This window comes from Mytilus trossulus, chromosome 6 (genome assembly GCF_036588685.1).
Source record: "Mytilus trossulus isolate FHL-02 chromosome 6, PNRI_Mtr1.1.1.hap1, whole genome shotgun sequence".
NCBI lineage: Eukaryota > Metazoa > Mollusca > Bivalvia > Mytilida > Mytilidae > Mytilus > Mytilus trossulus.
This window is the reverse complement of record NC_086378.1, coordinates 36,014,767-36,041,884: the sequence shown is the minus strand read 5'-3', so window position 1 is coordinate 36,041,884 and position 27,118 is coordinate 36,014,767. Positions and strand designations below refer to the sequence as shown.

Genomic DNA, 27,118 nt, shown 5'->3' with positions numbered 1-27,118 from the left:
AAATCGCGAAAACGCGAAAAGGCGAAAACGCGAAATCGCGAAGTCGAAAACGCGAAAACGCGAAGTCGAAAACGCGAAAACGCGAAGTCGAAAACGCGAAATCGGAAAGAAAAAATATTTCGCGTTTTCGCGTTTTCGACTTCGCGTTTTCGCGTTTTCGACTTCGCGATTTCGCGTTTTCGCGTTTTCGCCCTATATAATATGATGGGCGAAAACGCGAAAACGCGAAATGGCTTTAACCGGCCACCATACTTTTCTACCTTAGGAATAGATTACCTTATGCCGGCGGCACACATTGACGGATAGACTATAGCGTGCACTAAACGTACAGAGAAAACTTACAAAGTCGGTATACGTTAGTTGCACGCAATAGGAACGTTTAAAGCAATCGTTCAAAGCGCGTTGCATAAGTTTGAAGTACGTCGAAATACAAAGGTAAAATTGAGAAAGAAAATGGGGAATGTGTCAAAGCGACAACAACCCGACAAAAGAACAGGCAACAGACAAAGGCCACAAATGGGTCTTCAATGTAGAAAGAAACTCCCACACCCGTGGGAGTCCTTCAGCTGGCCCTTTAAAAAATATGCATACTAGTACAGTGATAATGGACGTCATAATAAACTCCGAATTATACACAAGAAAATAAAATTAAAAATCATATAAGACTAACAAAGGCCAGAGTCTCCTGACTTGGGACAGGCGCAAAATTGCAGAGGGGATTAACATATTTATGAGATATCAACCCTCCCCCGATACCTCTAGCCACTAAAGGAAAGTAAATACGCTTGATGAACGCTACAACCCGAGGAAATATTTATGCAGCATAAAACACATACAACATACGCCAACATACGTTTCTTGAACGCCGGATAAACGTTTAGCCTTAGGTACGCTTCTAGTACGCCCAATTCACGCGTGTGACGCCGGTATTAGTTGCACTTCCTCAATGCTTTTCAACTTTTGTTTTTGGCCTTTTAAACTTTTTTTTACCGTCACTGATGAGTTTTTCGTAGCCGAAACGCGTGTCTGGCGTAAATATAAGGCGCAAATATCAAATTTCATTCCTGTTATCTATGAGGAGTTTATTTCCGGTATGTATTTTCCTTTGTACCGAGTCATCATTCTCATACCAAGTTCTAAACCGTGGTTCTAAAGAAGAAATAGACATTAGTAAGTTTTTTTTATATTATTGTTGGGTGCTGATTTAATGGGTAAGAACAAGAAAATTTTATATTCCTGTAAATCACAATAAATGCATAATATTAATTTTATTTTTCGAGTAATGATGTATTCCAATGATATCGTAAGTCATTTAGCCGACTCGCAGTCAGCAAACGTGCTTGTTTTTCTATCGATTGACCTTCAAGGTTGTGTAAAGAAAGGTTAATGTTGAATGGTTTGTCTGTATTTGTTTGCATAATAAACATATTTCAGTTCATTTGATAAAAAAATCAAAACATTAAGAAGTTTATCTCTGATTTATGTACTTGTTAACTATGTAAATGACAAATTGGTGCCATTTATATCAATGAAACAGAATCCACATGATATATGCGACCATTCTTTGATGAAATTAATATTACTCTGATTTTACACTTTTTAAAATCATTTTTATCAATTTTCAGATTCCATTGTCTAAACTTATGTTTCATTGTTCATGTGTTGTTTCCATTTATTCTAGCCACTACTATTGGGCCTATCTCTTGATTCAGATAACACCCCATATAACAATTAAAATTATACTTGTAATGTCATTCATAACTCTTAACAGACTAATTAACAGACCGAGTTTTATACATCCGACCCATTAACAGACCATATTTTTATTAAAAATTGATTTATGTCACCAAAATACAGTTTTTCGTATAGATTTTTCACATATTAATGTTAATATGGTAAACAAACATAATGCCAGTCTTTTTTCGATGTTCAAAAGATTGCATGCAAGTAAACTCAACCAACTTGTCATTTTTGTGTACATTTTGTGTGTGTAAAATGTGTATAAATTTACTGATGAGTAACTCGCCTTTTCATTTTATAGATCGTTTATTGAAGCTAGAAAAAAATTAATTACACCACTGGATTCAGTACTCCAAATCATTTTGTCAGACATGATTAGTTTTTATGATATAAATATAATTAAAAAGTTACACAATGAAACATGCAGACCTTGCACTGATTTTCACGATAACACCTGATTAACAGACTTTAGCCAACCCGATTAACAGACCCACCGCCGATATAGCCGCATACTCAATATAGATTAACCGACCTATCTCTCGGTTAGCCGAGTGTCGGCCGTGAACACGGTATTTGTTTGATTCAAAGTGCTTTTGGTCAATAATCAGGCGGTATTTGTGGAAATAATAAGCTGCATGTCCCGAACCGGGAGATGTTGGCTGCAATAGGAATTTATTTATAAAAAAAGTCCATATCTCATTTACTTATAGTGGCCGTTTTTGATTGTAAATTCATGACGTTTTGTTTATGACATTCGACTATCGTGGAGAAAAAAGAGGGAAGGAGGGCTAATAGCTTAACTTACGGGTTCGATCTTTATGGTTGAAATCTATTCTATTACGGCATACGTTTTACCTCTAGCGAACGCTCTGCCTTATAGTAAAAAGTACCACTCTAAATTTGTAAGCATTTCCTTCAGATTTATCCACTTTGAATCTAGTCGTGAATATGCATGACATATTTGCCACTGGACAAATAGGAGCAATACATTAATCAGCTTCATGTAGTGATGTATAACCATTTGTCCTCAGTTGATTATAGTCTCAAACAGTTTTCCAATTTTTATATATTTCATTATTATTTACATTTGAATTTTTATGCGTAAATCTTAGCATTTCTTCCATCATTTTTCTCTTTGCATTTAATCTTTTTTTAACATTAAAAAAAACCGTTGTTGTAGTACACATCAGGGGTTACATTGTATAATTTCCAGCAAAACTAATAGGGGAGGGACTAGAACAGAAAAACAATCTTCAATGAGTGGCAATAACTCATATATTGAAGCGTACAATGACGGCTGTCTCGTCTAGGTGACAACATTTGCTGTTTCAAGTTTATTTATATCTCAGACTGGTATAATAATTGTCATAAAAGCAACAAACAAACAAACTGGCAAAAAAAGGTTGACAACAATTTATAAAAAGATTCAACTTATTTTGGGCGTTTCATCTTTTTATTCTGTCCTGCTGATCGGTTTTGTTACATTTTTTTTTCATCTACTATTGTTCTAGCAAAATTCACCAAAAATGTTGTTAAAATCAGCCATGCGACTTATTTGAAAAGATGTAGCTGACCATTCTTGTTGTTTACACATTTCAATCATTCAACTCGTGCGTAGATCGTCTTTCCCTCGAATGTTTTTTTAAGGTAAAGATAGCGTGAAATTCTCACTACACCAGGCATCGGATATATATATTCCTATCATATTTTGATCGGACTCTGTGTATTTATATAACCAAAAAGCCAAACGAACGCACCCATTTAGCAAGGGTAAACTGTGGGACGGGAGAGGTCCAGAGATGTCAATATTTCTATACCCAAGCGAATCATTTGGTTTTGAATAAAAGGAGATAAAGGTATACATTAATTCGACAGCAACCCAAAGACACAGATAAATCAAAATATTTAGAATCAACATTCGGTCTTTTTTTTTTTATAGAAAGATGGGTATACAGAATAATAAGCTCAACACCGACCGATAACTAAATAGTAGTTATACGGAGTTAATTCAATAATATTTACCGTCAAATATTATATATCCGAAAAGGCACATTTGATTTAATTATATTATCGTAAAATATATCCCAACAATCACAAGTGTTTGGTTGAAAAATTTCACCAAAATTGCCATATTTTAATTTTGATTCGTGAAAATTTAAGAAAATGGAATGTAAACCAGTAAAAGAAAAACCCTTCACTGTATAATAAAACGGTAAAATATATAATGATAATGGATGACGACCAGCGGCAAATAAAATTAATATTCAGGACGATTACATGTAAATATAATAAGAGTATTAACCCCGTTAAGCTGAGTCGGTTTTTTTTATTGTGTAAGTTCACAAGATATTAGTTCGCAGGAAGAAAAGTCACCCGAACCGGACACATTTCCGACTCTGAGCCGGCCAGTCTATGCTCTTAGTCAATGAATCCATGTGTTTAGCGTTGAAATAGAATACCAATTTAATTAACGTCATTGTTTGAGCCTTTCGGGATTCGAACAAATGACCTCCCGCTCTCGATCCGAACGCCCCCACACGAGACCAACCAAGAGAGCGGTAGGGATCGGAAGTACAGAATATCATACCAAAAACTTAAGTACAATACACAATACAGTTTCACAAAATTCTCACAGTTACTAAAGCTAGCTAAAAGTATCTAATCTAAATTGGATGCGTGAAATGATATTTTAAACTACACGTAAACATGGATGATCGACTTCAGGGTGGATTTTATGGATCAACGCTCTCGGCAAATTAAAAACTCTTGCACCTTTTATTCGTGTGGTCCGAATATTGCCAGCTGTTTCAAGTCTAAATTTCTGTCCTTATTCAATATTACCCTCATTTTCCAGTGGTATTTTAAAGTTTCACGTCCAACCTCACTGTCGACCTCCTATTGTACGACCTACCTATAGTATTTAAAATTTATGTGTTATAGTCATAAACATGCATGAAATATTTGCTACTGGACGTTAAGCAAACAACAATCAATCAATTTAATTGATTTCTCTGTACTAGTACTTAGCACGCAAAGACAAGATTCCCATTCAAATGTTGTTTTTTTTTTGTTTTTTTTTTGGTTTTGTCGTTGTTTTTTTTTTTTTGGGGGGGGGGGGGGTCTCTTCAGTTTATCACATAACTGAATGCTTATTAAAAAAGTTTTAAATATTTTTTTACTATGGTTCTTATCTACTGTTTTAATACGATTTATAACATATGATTTTTTTTGCCAGGCAAGGATAAAACTAAGAAAGATAAAAGTATTTTCAGGTGTTTTTGCTTTATTTAGACATGAAAAGGGAATAACGGACGACTAAATTAAAGAGTTTGTTTTCATATAATGCATTGACCTTGCGAATATATCTCGCCTCACAAGTTTTGATCGGGCCAGTGAAACCTAGTTTAATACGGTTTTATTCATTGAAGTTTGCATGCATAGTTTTTTATTTTAAAAACACAAATAAAGCAAGATCTTTTTATTAATTGGACTGAATAGACAAAACTGATTTTGCATTCGCATGTAACGTAATGTAGGATCAGATACAAAAGGAACATTTACCGGATGAATATTGTGAAGGACCTTATGCATCTAGGTCTGTTCGATTAGAAGTTCTGAAACAAGCTGTTTAAAAAACTAATTGTTGGAAGAGTTTACTTACTGTTTTCTAAGGTCTGATCTTTACGAATCTATTTCATGATTACTGACAGATCAAAAACATCAAGTATATATAGCATGAAGTTGTTGGGCATAATATTCATTGGTCAGTTATAAATGAGGTCTGTATGGGGTTTTGATTGCCTGATTTATTAAATAAGAAATCGTTATTTTGAAAAGTTGGATAAAAAATATAAATTCACCCCCTAGTTTTGTAAAACTATCATTTAGTGTTATTAGATGCTATTTTTTTATCATCAATAATAATTATATGATGTAATGCCATTAAATCGGTCCGTTTTCATTTCAATTTGGTAACTGTTAATTGTATATATCAGTCTGAGTACTGTTTAACTATCATTTAAGTTGAACATATTTAGACTCGTCTAGTTCAGGGGAATTAGGTTTCTGCAAGTGCTTTTTATGTACTTTTCTTATATTTTTGACGGTTTGTAAGTCAGTAAAAGTTCAATGATTAAGTTAATAATGACATTAAAAGACCTCCTCACAAAAAAGGGCTGTTCAAATCCCCTCGCCCTTCGGGCTCGGGGATCTGAACATCCCTTTTTTTTCGGAGGTCTTTTAATATCAATATTAACTTATCATTGAACTTTTACTATTACGAATACAAATTTTAATCAGATTAAATGCTACTCTATGCATATATAATTCCAAATTAGGACTGGACGCAAATTTGTGCGTTTTTCACAATAATAAACCAGTTCCATCTCTGTAAATATCCGTTTTTCCGATACAAATTGAAATGTGTATTGACTTGCAATTAATTGCATAATAACGCAGATTCAACAATTCTGATACACTTAAAACATAGATATCCCAATATACACGCACCAATGAGGGGGGGCAAGGGGTTTAACTGTTATGCTGTTATGAGGCATTTTAATTCTTTGTTATCTGTTATTCTGAAAATATATTTACTGTTAGCTGTTATTATCTTATTCTTTGTTAGCTGTAATAGGACTTTTATCTATTTTGTTATCTGTTATTGTGAGAACCTATTTGCTGTTACCTGTTATTGAAAATTGGAATGTTAGCATCATTTGAAAGCCAATCTTCCGTAGAAATTGAAGATAATTGAAAATTGTGATTTGAATGGATAATAGTCTCATTGGCAAGCTTACCACATCTTCTAACAATGTATTTCATTGATGTCTTTCTACTGGTAGTATTGGGTGACCCTGTATGTGCAAAAGAATATCAGTAACATACATCACATAAACATATTAAAATCAATTGGACCAAGGACCATTCCAGTATATATTGTTATTATCCTTTGTAATAAATTCCGTTGTCTGTGAACATGTAGCATTTTGTACAAATTATAATTCACTCATTACTTGTACAATAACTTATAGTATGGATTTTGTTATAAAAAAGCATTGGTACACCCTATAGATATTTTTTATTCAATGACCACATAATAATCTTTATGTTGTACTATTACACCACTGTCCCTGATTAGGGGAGGATGAGACACCAACTAGCATGATTAAGTTGACTCAGGCACACTCTGTATGTGACTATTTCCAAGTCAGGAGGGAGCCTGGATTCAGTGGTTGTAGTTTGTTACTGTGTTACTAAATTTCCCGTTCACTATTTTGTGGATAAATTAGGCAGTTAGTTTACTCCTTTGAATTGTTTTACATTCCTAAGTGGTATGGGCTGAATTATGGCTTTGAAAACTATACAACATCTTTTTCTTTTAGCATTTATATTATCAGTGCTATTCCCTAGCTCTCTTTTCACTCACCATATTTTAAAAAGCTTTTTAACTGCTTCACATGGCGAAAATTGAAGCTCAGAAACCATTGATACAAATAAAGATGTGCCTTCAGTTTAATTTTTCGACAAATACCCTATTTAAAATCCTACAGCTTCTCTAATGCTGTACCCAAATTTTCCATATTCTATAATTTCACGTAAGATGCATGATTGGTGTTTCAATAGGTCCAATCTCTATTATACTATCAGAATATTGAAAACAACACGTTATTAATTTCTTGCGTCCGAAGCGCTTTTCTGGATTTACCTTCATCAGGAACGCTCAATGCCAAACATTTGAAATCCGAAGATGTAGAAGTACCGAAACCGTTGAAGAGCTGTATGTCAAAAATACCTAAAATAAATAGCCAAATTCATCTAAAGCAAACTTTGCCTGAGGGAGTTGAAACCTTAGTTTCTTAATAATCATAAATTTATAAACGGACAAATTTTAGTAAAGTTTGTTAAATCATGTCAGTACCGAAATACTGACTACTGAGCTGATGATACCCTCGGGGACTGATAGTCCACCAGCATTGTCACTTGAGTCAATTTCTATTGTCAGAATAACCATAACTGGCATGCGTGTGTCAGTTACTTGTCCTGTCTTATCTGATCTGGGTATTTTTGTATTTTATAAGTTAGTTTCATCATGAGGTCATTAAATAAAAAAAAATATATTGTGCATCAATGTTTTTTGTATTACTTGTAAAGTATAAATATTGCTTTTCAGAAATAAAAAATATAAAAATATAATCGTGATAATAAAGTGTCACTGGCTGCACTACTTTAAAAAATTAATTAAAAAAACCTAAATCATTAAAAATTGATCCCTCAAATGCTCTAGATTAAAAATATCCCTATTTCAAAAAACAGAAACTAGTGATTTCGTTCAGAAAAAATCAACATCCATACTAAAACTTATTGTACAAGTTACAGAAAAAAAATCAACCAAGGCAGAACTGCCTCAATGACCGAAACGTCTTGTTTACACAAATTACAATTTTCTAGGTCCATACCCCAAGTTACATGCTAAGATCTACGAGTCATGTACTGTAGTCCGAGATTACTCTGAAGTCCGACTGCTGTTTTGTCAGAGTAATCTCGGACTAATCTACTGGATTGGTCGTGGACAGATTTATTTTCATATTTCATTTACTGTTATCTGTTATTGTCCCTTTTCAATTCTTTGTTATCTGTTTTTCACCAAATCAATTCATTGTTTTGCTGTTATTGGGACCCCCCTTGCCCCCCCTTACCAATGGTACGTTGTGTAAAACGATTATATACACAAAATAACTTATTATACGCATCCTGTAATAACTCATCGGCTCTTCCTTCCAGATTTGTGGGCCTAATTTCTTTTCAACATCCTAAAAAACATATTTCACTAATTGAGAATCTGTTGTAGAATCTACACCAGTAATCGAGTGCACCCCTCTATACTATAGTATACAGATACATACAGGACTAGACAAAGCAATATCGTTTCTGAACACCTGAAAAAAACATATTAAATAACATAAATTTAAATTGATATGTGGTTCCTTCCAAGTTTTCAAATAATTCATCAATACAATACATTATACACCAATAAAATGAAAAATTACAATAAAGCATATGCAATAAAAATTACCCCAATACATGAAAACTATCACCAAGTTAATACTAGTTAATTTAATGTCACCATAAACTCCATTCTAATAGCCAACACCGTAAATGGTAAATCCATATACCAAAAGCCGATTTATTCCCTCTACCAAATAAAAAATTAGCTTTGTTAATAGGTAGGTAATGTAAACCCAACACCTGATCAATAAATATATCTCCTTTGGGACATAAAAACGGCCAGTAAAACGCCGATCTCCACAAAGGTAAAATAAAAGTTCTATATGCCTTGTACATGTATACATAAGGACTTTCAATAATAGGCAAACTGGGGGAACATACCACCCATTTATACCTTCTGATAAATTATTCTATCTTCTTTGGGACATAAAAACGGCCAGTAAAACGCCGATCTCCACAAAGGTAAAATAATAGTTATATATGCCTTGTACATGTATACATAAGGACTTTCAATAATAGGCAAACTGGGGGAGCATACCACCCATTTATACCTTCTGATAAATTATTCTATCTCCTTTGATATATAAAAACGGCTAATAATACGCCGATCTCCTCAAATGGTAAAATAATAGTAAAATATGCCTTACACTGCTGCATGTATACATAAGGACTTTCGATAATAGGCAAACTGTGGGAACATAACACCCATTTAAAACCTTGCCAATAGATAGTGAACGCATCAATAAACATGAATGTACATTCCAATACCTGGAGTAAAATACAGGTAATCGATGGTTATGATCACTAACAAACCAATTAATTTCACGAGGACCCAAACAGGGAATCCAAATATTCAAAATTATGTACTGCAAAACGGCAGTCATCAGTATTTATAATACGACTTATATAGTCTGCAATGTTATCTATGCCCTAGGTATCCATTTAACCTCTAAGAACAAGACTTAATTGTGCTTCTAACAAGTCACAAAAATGACATACGCAATATCTGCAAATAAGGCTTCATACTGCCCTTATATAAACAATAACAAAAAGTTTTGGTTATCCGTAAACCATCAATGCTTTTATCTCTCATAAAATCCGTCCAAGAAGCCATATATATTTAACAGCCGTAAGTTCTTCCAAATAGAACTATGGTATACATCGTATTCATGACACATACCTTGAGCAATAATCTTACTGAACTGAAAGTCCAATATTAGATTCATATAGGCTGATATAACATCAAAACTAATGATTCAATCATAGTATAGCCACATTCCTATGACATATATACGAAATGGATATAATTTGACCAACGGAAGCTACAGTTCTCCCATAAAATTAACCTCAATATTCTGAAGATAGTTTAACTTGTTTTATGGTATCAAACAGTTATGAGTCTCTCAACCGGTTATGCTTATGATAGCTTTTTTCTGTATGAATGAAATACTTTAGTAACCAAATATGTCAATGTATAACTGGGAGACCATGTGGATACAACCACTTTGATCAATAAGGTCTTGTCTAACTCAGGTGGCAAAATCTGTACACACGTTAATATCAGAATCGGTGACAAATCCATAAATCTATATACATAAAATTTAAATTTCTTATCATTCACATCAATTTAATTAGTGGTCACGTAACTTCAGTAAATATATATTAAGCAAAACTTCATCCCAAAAAGGAGAACGAGAATAAAAATATATATGAACTTCCATCCAAGGATTAGTAGTCTTTAACTATTATACCTCGTCATATGTTCAGTAAAAACCAAGATGATCAGAATGCAGATCGTATATGCCAACTGGCGATAAGCTGAATGTTAAACGTTAAACAATAAAAATATGTTTAATTAGATTGCATATCTACCAAGATATCTTCAAATTTCACAAAGGTGTTTTCCATTGATGTAAATGACATGACCTACAATATATATCTAAAATTAAAACTATGATTACCATTGTTTAGAACAGAGGTAGCAAGTGGTGGCAAGTGAATAAGCAAACCATTGGTTTACATCAGTACATTCAATAATAAGTCCTCTAAACAAAAGATCTTCAATAGCTTATAAAACAAGATCACTGTATGTAATATCAGAATAATGTTTTGTAAACAAACGGACAGCCGTGTAGTACAATTTTAACAAAAGAGTATTTATAAGCGTGTAAAATGGTATCGGTATTTAAATTGTCGGTAATGAAATCATGACAACCAATGTTATACCAAAAATCAATATATCTCTATAATCTATCTCTGACGATAATTTTAGACTGACCTTGTTCATATTCAATGTAGTCGTGTGTGAGAAAAGTGTGCACTCGATTGACTACTAATATAAATATTTAAATACTCATCTTTTATAAATAATTCCTGATTTGGACCATAGACTGCTTTCGAGTTGAATAGGCATCTATTTCTCAAATATTGGTTAGCCACAACCATAGCAGGCTCCTTCCTGAAACTTAAGACTGACTTCCGCTCATGCTGGACATGTTGCAATATAACGGGAAAACGGCATATACAACCGGGATGAGGTTCTCGAAAGGGCTGCTGTTGAAACTTTAATTGTTGTTTACTAATATTGAAAATGTCCTGTTGTGAAACACCATACAGGAGATTCCTCAAGTAATGGAGAATCTGGGTTCATTGTCAAATTCAAGATAGGCAGCGTACCAAGAAAATTCGACTGCTCAGATTGACGATGTCGTGCTGAATGATAACATAGCGTCGCTGTTATGCAAAAACCTCGTATCTAAGGTTTTGATAATTTTACACCAGGCAGTAAAAACTGAAATCTTTTATCGCTTTTTTAGAATTAAATATGTATGTTCCTTTGTATGCCAAAATATCTGATCTTTTAACCAATCAATTACCAAGACGAGCAAAACTTTCTGCTACTATATTGTATTTTCAAAGCTTTTCCTTATTCTTAAGCTAATATATTAGCGTTGCGAATCCGAAATTGATTAGACTCTTCCTGTTATAATGTCAGCTGCCGGGCAAAGTGTTTTTCTTTTGAAATACGATATTTTCGCACAACATAATGTCTCACCAATCCGACTACACTTTTTCGTCATATGTCAGAATTCGGATTAATGATTGGTTAGAAGATCAGATATTTTCGCATACAATGGAACATACATACTTAATCCAAAATAATCGATAAAAAGATTTCCGCAAAAAATTGAGATACGAGGTTTTTGCATAACAGCGACGATAGGCAATAAAATACCGCGAAAATAATTTTGAAGCGGGAAAACATTACGCCCTCTATGCTACATATGATGAAACACCCAGGAGAAATTAATTTCACTCTAATGCACTGCCCGTTTAAACGAATGAAATTATAATTATTCACGAGTTTTTTTATGGCTTTATACCTTGGATTCTATACTGGCAGAAAATGACCCCGTTGTGTTCCAATTATATAACTTATTTATTGCAAAGAAAAATTGCAACGAACACGTTGCATTTTATGTACATCTCATGGTGTTCCTTCGCGAAAACTGCTCAGAGCGACTACGAGATTCAACAATATATCATGACAAATAGGAGGTACGGTAGAAAAGCGAACACAAGATTTACAACCAAAACCACGTAGATTACTACACTCTAAATTCAATAATGAATAATATCATCAATTTTCAGATCCGGTCAGAAGAGCCAGAATTCACTTTTTTCACATTTATGGCATATGGGGTCTGTCAAACCGCTTTCATACACTTTTCCAAAATGTTCTCTGACGAGACCAGCAACCCAGTAGGTCTTGAAGAATATATTCTAGGTTGTTTATCATCTTAATTATGTGTCATAGGTTTTTTTTATTTATTTGTCTTTGTGCTATTCTGCTATGGTCATTTTTGTATTCGTGTCTTTTATATTGGACATGTGCCATGTCTATCGAGTATCTGTGTGCCATTTTTGTTCTGCTTTTTTGCAATTATAGTTATTTATTTTTACGGTGATTGTTTGCTGTGCACCATTTTATTTTTTTACGTTTGTGGCTGTTTTTTCTATATATTTAGCTCACAGTTGTTGTCAATGTAATGGAGTTATCATATGCGACTGTCATACAAGTGAGATGTTCAGCTAGCTATAAAACCAGATTGATCTACCATTTTTTTACATGCCTGTACCCAGTTAGGAATATAACAGTCGTTTTCCATTACACGGCCGACACTCGGCTAACCGAGAGATAGGTCGGTTAATCTATATTGAGTATGCGGCTATATCGGCGGTGGGTCTGTTAATCGGGTTGGTTATACGTCTGTTAAGAGTAAAACTCACAATTTAATGTTAAACTCTGTTAAATAAACTAATTTTTTGGCACATTATGAGAATCACATCAAAAAAAGAAAAGTGTCTGACAAAATGATATCTATCATAGAACATTTTCCACCATTAAAAAAAATGCATTGCCTCTGCAATTTTAAGTAAATCGAAAAGGCGTCGCGCAAGTATGTGGTTTTTATGCTTGTACGCATAGCAATATTTTAGATAAAAGGCCAAAAACCATTTTTAGATATGATTTAAAGGACACAAAGTAGTACTTTGGTTCTAAAATATAAATTTTCATTGATAAATATTTCATAATTGTAATATCAGTTGAGTTATACTACATTTTAATGAATATTAGGGGAATACAGTCTGTTAATGGGTTGGACAATTTAAATCGTGTCAGTTAAGAGTCATTTAGCCACGACAATAGTCTTACTACCTTGAATTTATATTTTCACATTGAAAAAATGAGATGTACTTATGACAAAAAAAATAAAATACGGTGCAACAGTAAAAACTATCCTTATAGAAAGAGCACTTTTATTTGAATTTTTTTTTCTGCATTTCATTAAAAGGGTGTGTCACTTCAAATTAGCGTTATATGGACTGATTGGCCGCTCGAATTCGCATGAATTTATTATTTACGCCAAGTTATCAATCAGCCTTGTTTTTTTGTCTGTTCAAAGTCTGTATCATATATGAATCTGTCATGTGTTTCAATTCAGTTGGTTAAATTCCATGCGTTTCTTTGGAATACTAAGGCTTTTCTACCTTAGGAATATATTACCCTATGCCGGCGTCAAAGATTGGCGGATAGACCAGCGTGCACCAAACGTACAGAGAAAACTGACAAAGTTATACGTTAGTTGCACGCCATAGGAACGCTTAGCAATCGTCCAAAGCGCGTTGCATAAGTTTGAAGTACTTCGAAATACAAAGGTAAAATTGAGAAAGGAAATGGGGAATGTGTCAAAGCGACAACAACCCGACCATAGAACAGGCAACAGACAAAGGCCAGCAATGGGCCTTAAAGGTAGAGAGAAACTCCCGCATCCGTAGGCGTCCTTCAGCTGCCATCTTGAAAGGAAAACGGTACTATTTATTCTGCCATAGGCGACAATGCTAACATTTTCTAAATTTACCAGTTTTTATAATAAAAACCTGGATAAAACAGTTATGTGTGGTGTTAGAACTTTATTACTGTATTCTAAAAATTGAAGCCAAATAGTATCATGACCAATTTCCAACGGAGCTTGTTTATGTTATCCATGCCCACCGTCATTTTGCACCAAATTTATGAAATTTTGGAAGCCTTTTCGAATAATTCTGTAGAAAATAATTCAATAGGTTTTAAAATTTATATTATAAATTTACACACTGCAGTTATTCATAGAAAAATTAAAAAATATATTGTACCCTTACATCCAATCACAGCGCTCCTAATTTGACTTCCTTCACCTGTCATGGTACACAAAAGGCCAACCTAATGCTGGGAAAATTAAATACTACCGTTTTCCCTATAAAATATGCATACAAGTACAGTGATAATGGCCGTCATAATTAACTCCGAATTATACACAAGAAAGTTCAAACTAAATTTAAAAATCATATAAAACTAACAAAGGCCAGAGGCTCCTGACTTGGGACAGGCGCAAAATTGCGGTGGGGATAAACATGTTTAGGAGATATCAACCTACCCCTACACCTCTAGCCTATGAAGGAAAGTAAATACGCTTGATGAACGTTACAACCCGAGGAAATTTTTATGCAGCATGAAAAACATACAACATACGCCAACATACGTTTCTTGAACGCCGGATAAACGCTTAGCCTTAGGTACGCTTCTAGTACGTCCAATACACGCTTAAAGCATATTGGCAGCGTAAATGATTTTTAAAACGCCGGAGCTGTGGGTCACTGTGCTTAAACGGCCGTGGGTAACTTACCCACAGCCCAATATGGCGGACTCTAAACTCATTGAGATGATAGTTGATACGAAATCTACTTTTTGCAACGTTTTTCATGATCTATGTAAATATTGATAGGATTTTTGAATAAAGAAATCACTTACCATCACTACAAATTTGTTAATTTTGACTTCACTTTAGCGCAAGGCCAACTTTTAAGAAATGCATGAGATGTTCGTAACTTATAAGTCAAAAATAACCAGACTGTCCGTAACTTTATTTTCGGATGTGGGTAACTTCTTTTTTTAAATTGTAAGATTAACAATTTCAACACTTAAAGGACAATAAACACTATCAAACCCCTTAATTATTACATAGATTTATACAATAACGATATGCTTCAAACTAAACAAGAGAAAATAGCAAACCAGAGTGTCACGGTTTTTCCGTCAATTTTTAAAAATCATTCCCGGGATAAAACGGGATCTGACGGTACGGCGAAATTTATCTAACATTCTTCTAGCTTTAAAGATTGTTCACCGATGAGTCCTTGGACTGTGTAGCCGCGGACAAAAAATATATTCTTTCTTTTAAATAACTTCTGAATTGTTAGCCAAAAAGTATGGTCTCTTCACTATGTCTAGGTTGATGTGTTGTTGATTGTGAGAAAAAAATGCCAATATCTAGGAGTAGATGGAAGGCTGTATTGTTGAACAGGTGTCAGTTTATTATAGCAATAAAGAAGATTTAAAATCTTCTAAAAGTTGCATTGACCTCAGGAATTCAATAAGTTCGGGTATCAAATCATACATATCTTCTTTAGAGGTTTGGACTGATTCATCTATGTATTTCTGCTAAGGATTGACCTCCGAACTTGTTCTCCTAAGGTGATTTTCATATGACTTTGTTCACTATTTATGTAATTTCTACAGTTGGAAATGGTGAGCTTTATAACCTGCATGTCATTATTTATCATCTAAAACTTAAGCAGTTAACAATCTACCAAGCAAGTAGAATGTAAGATACATTAATTTTGCCGTACAATTTCCAACTGTACCAAGTCAGGAAAATGGCAGTTGTTGTCCATTCGGTTGAGTTTTGGATTTTTCCATTTGATAAGGGATTTTCTTTTTTGAATTTTCTTCAGAGCTCAGTATTTTTGTAATTTTACTTTTTTATGCCTGTACCAATGCAAGAATATGACCGTTATTTTTCATACGTTTGTTGTGTTAAATTGAGCTTATGGCTTTGCCATTCCGTAAAGGACTTCCTGTTTGAGTATTCCTAGGAGTTCGGTATTTTTGTTATTTTCTTTTTTTAAATAATTACATTCACGAATAAAGGTTCTTTGAAAGTTACTGACATCATGCTAAAGTTACGGACATCCCTATTAGTATAAAGAAAAAAGTTACGGACAAGTTGTTTTGAAGTTACGGACATCATAAGTGTTTTGGCAAATCATGCTGTAATCGTTTATTTTGTAGTAACAAACCACGTTTTACATTGCAGAGTTTTCCTAAAAGATTTATGTAACTTTTTAATTACTGAACATTTCTTTTGCATTCATGGTATTGTAATTATATAGGAGCAAACTTCCTAACCGAAGCCAGGCGTCTCCATCTTGGGCTGTGGGCAACTTAAGTTACCCTCGGCCGTTTAAGCACAGTGACGCTGATGTGTGACGCCGGTATTAGTTGTATGTCCTCAATGCTTTTTAACTTTGTTTTTGGCCTTTTCGAGCGTCACTGATGAGTTTTTCTTAGACGAAATGGGTGTCTGGCGTAAATATAAGGCGCAAATATCAAATTTCAATCCTGGTATCTATGAGGAGTTTATTTCCGGTATGTATTTTCCTTTGTACCGAGTCATCATTCTCATTTTCTGCTGCCTGAGGAAATGTCTGTACCAAGTTCTAAACCGTGGTTCTAAACAAGAAATAGACATTAGTAAGTTTTTTTTATATAAGTGTTGGGTGCTGTTTTAATGTGTAATAACAAGATAATTTTATATTCCTGTCAATCACAATAAATGCATGATATTAATTTTATTTTTCGAGTAATGATGTATTCCTATGATATCGTAAGTCATTTAGCCGACTCGCAGTCCGCAAACGTGCTTGTTTTTCTATCGAGTGACCTTCAAGGCGGTGTAGAGAAAGGTTGTTGTTGAAAGGTTTGTCTATATTTGTTTGCATTATAAACATATTTCAGTTCATTTGATAAAAAAAAAATCAAAACATTACGAAGTTTATCTCTGATTTATGTACTTGTTAACTAAGTAAATGACAAATTGGTGCCATTCATATCAATGAAACAGAATCCACATGATATATGCGACCATTCTTTGATGAAATTAATATTACTTTTTTTTTAACACTTTTTAAAATCATTTCTATCAATTTTCAGATTCCATTGTCTAAACTTATGTTTCATTGTTCATGTGTTGTTTCCATTTATTCTAGCCACTAATCTTGGGCCTATCTCTTTATTCAGATAACACCCCATATAGCAATTAAGTTATACTTGTTATGTCATTCATAACTCTTAACAGACCAATTAACATCCGACCCTATAAACAGACCATATTTTTATCAAAAATTGATTTATGTCACCAAAATACAGTTTTTCGTGTCGATTTTTTACATATTGATGTTAATATGGTAAACAAACATAATGCCAGTCTTTTTTTGGTGTTCAAAAGATTGCATGCAAGTAAACTCAACCAACTTGTCATTTTTGTGTACATTTTGTGTGTGTAAAATGTGTATAAATTTACTGATGAGTAACTCGCCTTTTCATTTTATAGATCGTTTATTGAAGCTAGAAAGAAAAATAATTACACCACTGGATTCAGTACTCCAAATCATTTTGCCAGACATGAATAGTTTTTATGATATAAATATAATTAAAAAGTTATACAATGAAACATGCTGACCTTGCACTGATTTTCACGATATCACCTGATTAACAGACTTTAGCCAACCCGATTAACAGACCCAACGCCGATATAGCCGCATACTCAATATAGATTAACCGACCTATCTCTCGGTTAGCCGAGTGTCGGCCGTGCATTATTTGATGCTTTTGATTTTGCCATTTGAAAAAAAGATTTTCCATTTTGAATTTTCCTTGGACACGTACGTTGGAGTTTGGTATTTTAGTATTTTTTTTTCTTTTTGAACATTACCCTGAGCGTTTAAAAAATGTTAAACCTATGGCCTGTTTCTTAAGGATCACTACAAAAACTTGAATCTAGTTATACATGAAATGGAAATTTAAAAAATGTGGGGAAATCAAATTTTGTTCCTTAATGCCATCTCTTGATTGTGAAAACACTTCTGTTAAAGTTTCCTGAAATTTCTTGAAAAGGTTATAATTGATGTTTTAAAAAACTTAAATCAATTTACTCGTACCATTCAGAAAGCGATTTCTTGTTCATAGAAAAGTTTATGTTCAATTTTGATAAAATTCAAAGTAGTCATTTATGTTCATAACAAATCTGAATCATGACTGTATCTAAATATTTGACCATGAAAAAAAAATTAAAAAATCCCGCTGTCTTTATGTTATATACGAATATTAAAATGCAAAAGCAAATTCAAAATTCCGTTTTGCCGTTACCATTTCTTGATCATGAAAAGTCTTTTATCCAGGTTTTGTTAAGTTACTTAAATTTCGTCACAAACGTGAGAAAATGATTTAGTTCGGAATCATTCTTTTTTTTCCTGCCGCAATGTTGCAAAAAATATCTAATACTCTTAAACGAGAAGACCTCATTTTGTGTGTCGCTTCTCTTCCTTCCACAATAAGTTAATCATCATGATTCTGTGTTTTTAGGTAGCATGCATAGTCGCATTTGTCATCCATTCTTATGATTATTCAGTTTGAGTTATTTTGGGAGAAAAACGACAAAATACGTGTCCGGATATTGTTTCCGTTATCAGACTGGCGCCAATCAGAGCGTTCTCCATGTCATGGTTTTTAGATCGCAAGAACCACAACTATTATACCTCCTTAGAGACAATTATGTGTTCGCGTTTATCCACCTGTAAACTACGATTATGCTACCATAATATACAGAGACTCTCTGTATCAGTCTGTCTTCTTTTTCTCTGAAATATTTACTATCTAAGGGATCATACCAGTTGCATATATATATTGAAATAAGTAAAATATGTCACCGGAAACAAGAATGACTTATGTCCATAATATACAGATGCCATATCGGCACTATCATTTACTATGTTTAGTGGACCGTGAAATGGGGTAAAATCTCTAATTTGGCATTAACATAAGAAAGATTTAACCTGAAGCCGGACAGAAGGACGGACGAACGGACGAACGGACGAACAGGCTAGAACATAAGTCCCATAAATGGGGCATACAATTTATTGTTGAAAGTGAAAGTAGTGATTTGGCCAAAATGAAAGTAGGGTAGAGATAAGAGGGAGGCAGGACTTATTTTGGGACGTCAGGATCGGGTGTTTTTAAGCTCGGGATTTCAGGATTGATCATTACGGGATGCGGGAATATTTTTTATTTAATTTCGGGATGTCGGGATATGAATTACGTGAAGATACGCACCTCGGGATTTCATGTTTTTAAGCCCGGGATTTCGGGATCAGGGCCCTCAGACCACCCCTTAAATGAGCCGTAGTCATTTATACGAGATTCAAATCCTACCATTGGCATGTTAATAGGGCTCTCAAAAGGAAAAGCACTGATGGATTGTCCTACAAGCACATTTTATTAGAATAATAATGGTCTATAAGCAGTTTCATATATTTCATGTTTGAAGAGGTGCAAAATTTTAATTTAATTTGACTTTTACCAAAAAATGCATCGTAGTAAAGGGGAAGAATATTTGTGTTATAACGCCAGAAACACGAAAAATAATTGAATTTAACAGAAAGGAAACACATAACGGACTTTTGAAAAAAGAGAAAGGGCTTTTGATACCTTCTATGAGATTCTCCAGTCATAATATCTTTTACAAAAAATCATCCTACAACAGTTTACAAGCAGTATATACCCGCGATTTCGCGGGTGTGTTCTAGTAGTTAGAAAAGTAGATAGTTTTGAACACTGTGTCAACAACCTTTGCACGGATGAGTGATTTTGTATATCAAAATTTAGCAAAACTGTCAATCTATCAGTAAAAAAAACACATATATGCCTCCAATTTATTCGCTTAATCATACACATTTTATACATTTAATCATGTTTCATTACATGCCTTACTATATATATATATATATATATATATATTAGAGTCTAAATTGAAAACTACGTTCAAACCTATGACTGCGTTGGATAAAAACCGCAATTTTTATACGTGTGCATGTCAAACAAATTTCGTTGTAGAAGGGTCTAAAAACAGCACAAACAACATTTTCCAAAAGACCCAAAAGAGTGAAAAAGTATATTTAAACAAAACGCATTTGACTAACAGGTCGAACAGCTGATGTTCTTTAACCCTGCTGACTGCCATTGGCGATTGCCAAATAAAATTGATCACAGGTTGTAACAAAATGGATCTTATTATAAATTTAATACGTCACAGAAAAAAAAAATTGTTAACTTGTGGACAGGATGTTGTGCCACAAACATTCGGTGTCAATATTTCTTTAGTACACCATATCCGGATTTCGACAATAAATGTCTCTTCAGTGATGTTAGGGATCGAAACGGTATTTGGAAGGCCATATAAAAAGCACCCTCATTTTTAGAGAAAGTACCCTCATTTTTAGATTAACTCTTGAATTTTAAGAGTCAATATATAGGATGAACGGATCATATATTATATATCATGAACTGTAGTACGACGCTAGATTAAAAAAAACTGACGTGGAAAGGTAACACCCGGCCACCTAAAGCTTAATTTTTATGAAGCCCAGGTGGTCGTGTGGTCTAGCGGGACGGCTACAGTGCAGGCGATTTGGTGTCACGATATCTAAGTAGCATGGGTTCGAATCCTGGCGAGGGAAGAACAAGAAAAGATCTAACATTTTTGGGTTGATGTTAAGACGAGTTATATATACATAATGTACACAGCCATGTATCACCATCACTGCTGGTGATCCGATGGATAAATCTGTTGTAGAGTTGTCACTGGCTCAGACGTACTTATAAATATAATTATTTTCTATGACTGTACATTAATTTGCAGTATCCTTCACTATAGATAATTTAGCTGATCTCCATGCCTTATATATCATGTACTGTAGTACGACGCTAGATTAAAAAAAAACTGACGTGGAAAGGTAACACCCGGCCACCGAAAGCTTCATTTTTTTTAAGCCCAGGTGGTCATGTGGTCTAGTGGGACGGCTACAGTGCAGGCGATTTGGTGTCTATATATTTAAGTACGTCTGAGTCAGTGACAACTCTACAACAGATGTATCCATCAGATCGCCATCAATGATGGTGATACATGGCTGTGCGAAAGAAAATTTACAGATCTAACATTGTTGGGTTGATGTTTAGACGAGTTGTATATATATATATATATTTTGCGAAAGCAAATTTACAGATCTAACATTGTTGGGTTGATGTTTAGACGAGTTATATATACCCAACAATGTTAGATCTATATATATATTATTGTCGAAATCCGGATCTGGTGTACTAAAAAAATATTGACACCGTATGTTTGTGGCATAACATCGTATATATTATTGTCGAAATCCGGATCTGGTGTACTAAAAAAATATTGACACCGTATGTTTGTGGCATAACATCGTGGCCACAAGTTTAAATATTATTTTTTTTCTGTTTAGTATTAAATTTACATTAAGATCCATTTTGTTATAGCTTGTGATTAATTTTATTTGGCAATCGCCAATGGCAGTCAGCAGGGTTAAAAACATCAGTTGTTCGACCTGTAACTTGTAAGTCAAATGCGTGTTGTTAAGATATACTTTTTCACTTTTTTGGTCTTTTGGAAAATGTTGTTTGTGCTGTTTTTAGACCGTTCTACAACGAAATTTGTTTTACATGCACACGTATAAAAATTGCGGTTTTTATCCAACGCAATCATAGGTTTGAACGTAGTTTTCAATTTAGACTATATATATATAAACGAGTCTAAATTGAAAACTAAGTTCAAACCTATTATTGCGTTGGATAAAATATATATATTTGATAAGTTTTATGAATTTGTGTGCTTAATATTCACAAAACCTATAGGCATGGATGCACGGGATCTTGAAATAAAATAGAACTAAAAAACTTGAAACTGCATATATTATTCTTTTTAAAACACGATTGTAAAATGTTTCCCCAACATAATAATGCTTTAGAAAAGCTCTTCAGTCTAAATTCGTCAAGACTGATTTAATGTAACCGATAGACACACCATGATTTATAATGTCCACGTGACCAATTCCCTGAAATGCTTTCGAGTGGAATGGCTGTGTTTGAAGATGTTTCCATGGCAAGCAACCCTCGAGACTTCTGATATTAACAGTTTGGTCGCCATCTTCATCCACAGGTTTTGGTCGTTTGTCCGGAAATGCGCCTTCTCCATATACCCATTTAGCTGTAGTATTCAAACCGTTCCCATAGAGACAATAGACTTCCACATTCGGGGGCCTCAAGGGGTTGACCAAACCTTCTACATCTTCTCGCATTAAAAACCCATCTGTAAAATTAAGGTCCTTGAAGAGCTGTTGATAATCGTTCACAGTATAGTTCCGTTTAGGTGTTTGAATTAAAACCTCCGACTTGCTCCAAAACTGATTGGTCGGCATAAGGAAGGCGGAGCTTGTCATAGAGCGTTGCATTGGACGAGCTTTTAATGCTGCGATTGTAATGATGTTGACATTGTCGCCTGAAAAAAAATTATTCGAATAATTAAGGTCAAATCCTGAGGTTTTGACATTGTCACATTTCTGATGTTGAAAATGCTTAAAATGTCCCAAAAATTGCAAATTACACACATACGAATTCCTTAAAATACCTTAACAAATGAATTTGGGAAAACAAATATTCGGTATTCAAGCAATGCACAGTTCACGGATCATGATCTGCTAATCCATCTAAAGCACATGCGATTGCTCCGGTTTTTGGTGTGGTTTGTGATTTTCATTCAGCAGTTTTCAATGTTGTGTTTTGTACACTGTTGTTTGAATTTTTGTCGTTTTTTTTTTTGGTCTTAGCAGTTTCACTTTTTCTTCGAATTGAAATATTATTAAAAAAATAGCTTGAATTTAAATGCACGTTTAGATGATTTAACTAAAATGCATGAATTATATTGCAATAAATAATTATTTTTCAATATTTACCAGAAACAATCATCCTCAATGCTTTGACGCTTCCTCCCCACGGTGCACCAAGTGTTATAAATGATCTGATGTATTTGTCCTTCCATTCCTGTCTTTTGTGGTTAAGAAAGTACAGTATTACTAGGTTTCCTAAGCTGTGGGCTAAAATAACAACTTTTGTGTTGTTGTTCATGTAGTATGTTTCTTCTACCAGCTTTGTCAAATTTGTATAATAATCTTCAAGCTCATCTAAAATTGATAGTCATGTAATGTTATGCTTTAAAATATGAAACAGTATGAATCTTGAGATTGCTCATTAGTGAACAATTTTTTCGACTCTTATCAATGTTATTATTAATTCTAGATGGCATATGTTATGAACAGAAACAGCATATTTTACAAGTCTTAAAGTCTAAGTTGAAATTTTAAAAAAAAATCTGCCCGAACTCCGGCAGTCAAGGTAGATTCGTTATCGTTAACTTTAATTGACAGAAACTGAATTTTCACTTCAGAAATCGTTTCGTTACCATAAGTATAAAACAAAATTGGCATTGCAGTCTCAGCTATTGCCAAATGTACAGTCAGTAGTTATTGAATTCTATTAAAGGTTACATGCAACTTCTCGTCTCTAAGTTTATTGTAAGACGTTTTTTAATTGTATTAATTTTTATCCTTTTTATATTTGTTTCCAAATGTATTAACTATTACTTTGCTTTCGAGAAATTTGAATTTGGACTTTCCTTGTAAGTACGACTCATGGTTACAGATTGTGTATGCTTCGCTTTGTTGTACATTTTGTTTTAAATTGCCTTACTTGGTGATCTTCTGAAATCATATGCAGCACCTCTGATGGTTTTGTTCCGAACATATCCCCATTTTACCATATTCTCTGCTAGTTCGTGGAAGTAACCGACTGAAGAAAAAATCATTATTTCTGGAGGACTTCATTGATAAGCATACAGCATAAAGAAATCATCACAAAGAAAGTAAAAAGAGGCCGTCGATGGTTGAATCTGATACGTATTCCTTAATATTTTTATTAAATCTTTTTTTGGGAGTAGGGGAATTATTAACACATATTTAAGAGATGTAAGATAGGTATTGAAATTTGAGAGAACATGGCGCCGGTACCAAGTTAATTAATCTATTTCACTATACTTTTTATATTTTTTTTATTGTATCAGGCTTACAAGACAACGAATAAAGGTTCTAAAGACAAACATTATAGCTTCTCATTACACTAGATCGTTTTCCTCTCATTTGTTTAGTTTTACTTTTTTGATGATGTTTTTTTTTAGTTTTAATAAAAGGAATTGTCTGCATGATGATCTTACGTTTCGGAAAATGAGTATCACTTAACCATTCCACGCTGTCTGTTCCACCAAATCCAGGTACCCGTATGTCAACACCCTCTGGATAACTGGTTCTATGCGTCTTGTTGTTATATTCTAATCTAAAAAAATATATAATGGACATTTTTATATTTTTCCCTGTTAATAGAGGTCACATGCTTAGCATAGTATGTAATTATGTCTTTGAAATTATTAGAATACTAAAAGAAAAAGAACTGAACTGAAACATGCACATTGAAACAGAAATACATGTATGTGAAAAACAAACAACAGTGTTATCATTTATACTAATGCATTGGCTGTGTCAACTGCTAGTTTCAAAACATATAAATATTTTCAAAAACCTGGGTATATACACTTAGGTTCAATAAAAAAAACACGCATTTTTTTTAACGTTTTATTTAAAGTACTGTTTTTTTGTATTTTTTGTAGAAGATATGCGAGGCAATGATATATGCAATTTTTTTCCCTCAAAAATACGTGATATACGACGAAAGTTGAATATGGAAACAAACTATTTTCGAACAATTCAATGGGTATGCCCGCCTTCTTAGCTTATAATTTTAAAGACAGAAAGCTGATACTAGTAAACGATCTTTTCCTTGGAGTTTTGTGATTTTCCTTTTTTTGTACCACTCCTCGGAAGGTATGGATAGAACAAACAATGCATGTAAACGGCAAAATAAAGCCATTTACCTAAAGTTTTCAACGAGGCAGTCGGTCGGAAGGGGATGAACAACACTTGCAATGTTCACCCATATAACATAAAAATCTTTTGTACGCTGGTCACACAGTGGATAAGGTCCATGTGAAGATTTGTTCAGCCTCGCTTCAATTCTTGAGCCGCCATCACCTGGAACTGTAGAGGAAACACAAATCAACAAACAGACTTTATACAGGAGTCACAATATATTTATTTTGTCTTTTAGCAATAAATGTACGAATTAAAACGTGATTAAAACGTTTTGCGACGTCTTCAGGAAGAAATATTACGAATGATTCCCTATTATCTCTGATTAGTGCAAACTATTGAACGTACACTTTTCGGGAACATTCTCTAAAAAAGTCAAAAGTTACGGTTTACCCGAACGGTTTTATATAGTTTTGTTTTTAACCCATTTTAAGTTCATGCTATAAAATCAAAAGGATACTTGTGTTTAGAAATATGGTCCTCCATCCGGAGTCGGGACAGTAACTATGTTTAGAAATATGGCCCCCAATCCGGAGTCGGGACAGTGACTATATTTAGAAATATGGTTCCCCTGCTTAACTGGGACGTCTGTTTGGCTAAGATAGATGTATGAATATTTAGCCCGACCCCCGTTTGAAATTGTGTGTTAAAATCCAATTCATCGTGTAGCATAAGTGCATTAAGCCAATAAGAAGTGGTGGTATCAGGTATGATAGCTTTTTATACAACTTTGAACAGGAGTCGAAATGTCCCATATTTGTACGTCTATTTTACTTCTTATGGTGATATTCAATATATTTGAATAGAGTAATGACAATTTCTTTCCATTTGCTTGTGGTTTGAAATTGGTTTTTTTACAGAATTTTGAAATAAACAAATGAATTGACGAAATAAATAAAGTTTGGTATTAAAGAAAATTATAAAAAAAACTCACCCAAAATCACAGGAGGTAGCTGTTTACAATGGGCACTTCTTTCAATAAATATCCAACACACAAAGTATAGCAGCCGCATGCTAGTACGTCATGTGAGCAATTGATTCATTTGGACAAAAAATACACAATTTTCCGTTTTAAACAATAGAAATGTTTAATGGTTAAATGCATGAAGTAATGAAATGCCTATTTCTATCACGGAAATAATTCAAACCTTTTTGTTACAATTTAAGTTTCAGCTTCCTGGTTGATAGTTAGTCATGTGTCCATTGTAATATTGTTAAAATGTTTTTTTTTATTAAAAAGGTCATAACATTATGTGATTTCCATATATGTCCTTTGTGGTGTAGTTTGTTCCTCTTTCGAGTCATTATTTTTTAAACTTGCCAAAAAGTATGTTTTTTTTACACAATAGGAATAAGAATATGTAATATGATTGCTGGTGAGAGACCTGTCCAATAAGGTACAAATAAAGCGAATGTAAGCAACAATCGGGCATATGGGGGCCTTCAATAATGAGCAATACCAACACATAACAAAAATGAAATAAATTCGACAAATTACAGCAAGGCTTGATTTATAACAAGACAATACATGAAAAAAATAATTTATGACGGATAGCAATCAACGTCAACCTCTGAATTATAGGCTCAAGACAGACACATATAGAATATGGCAAAAGTAAATATGTTTTGAGCGCTGAACTCTTCCCCTAACTAATGACAGTGGTCTAACAGTACAAAATAAGAACAAACATTTAACTCTAAACTTCAGTCGGAAATAGATTGACCCATTGAGTTACACGAAGATAAAAATCAAATAACATAACTGCAAAAGACGCAAAATGCCGATCTTTAAATTAAAGTTAAATTCTTTAAGTATAAGTTTATTCAAGCCATCAATGAGTTTACATGGATCGAAACTAATTTAACGAGCTCTGTA

At 33.7% G+C, this 27,118-nt stretch overlaps 1 protein-coding gene across 1 annotated transcript; it reads right to left on the bottom strand.

Moving 5' to 3' along the window:
- Positions 1–22,160: 22,160 nt before the first annotated feature.
- On the bottom strand, positions 22,161–26,485 carry LOC134721240 (phospholipase A2 group XV-like). The gene is made up of 6 exons (XM_063584065.1): positions 26,177–26,485; positions 25,248–25,410; positions 24,534–24,652; positions 24,014–24,112; positions 23,221–23,448; positions 22,161–22,766 (listed from the first exon to the last, which is right to left on the bottom strand). Exons 1-6 carry the CDS (start codon positions 26,253–26,255, stop codon positions 22,246–22,248), a joined length of 1,209 nt encoding a protein of 402 aa, XP_063440135.1. The 5' UTR covers positions 26,256–26,485; the 3' UTR covers positions 22,161–22,245.
- Between the last annotated feature and the right edge of the window lie 633 nt (positions 26,486–27,118).

Bases quoted from the DNA above. Each gene is read 5' to 3' on its own strand.
- LOC134721240 (XM_063584065.1), bottom strand. From the start codon at position 26,255: ATGCGGCTGCTATACTTTGTGTGTTGGATATTTATTGAAAGAAGTGCC. The intron at 25,411-26,176 runs GTGAGTTTTTTT...TTTCCTCTACAG, and splicing joins GCTACCTCCTGTGATTTTGG to TTCCAGGTGATGGCGGCTCA. The intron at 24,113-24,533 runs GTAAGATCATCA...TTTTTTCTTCAG, and splicing joins TGATACTCATTTTCCGAAAC to TCGGTTACTTCCACGAACTA.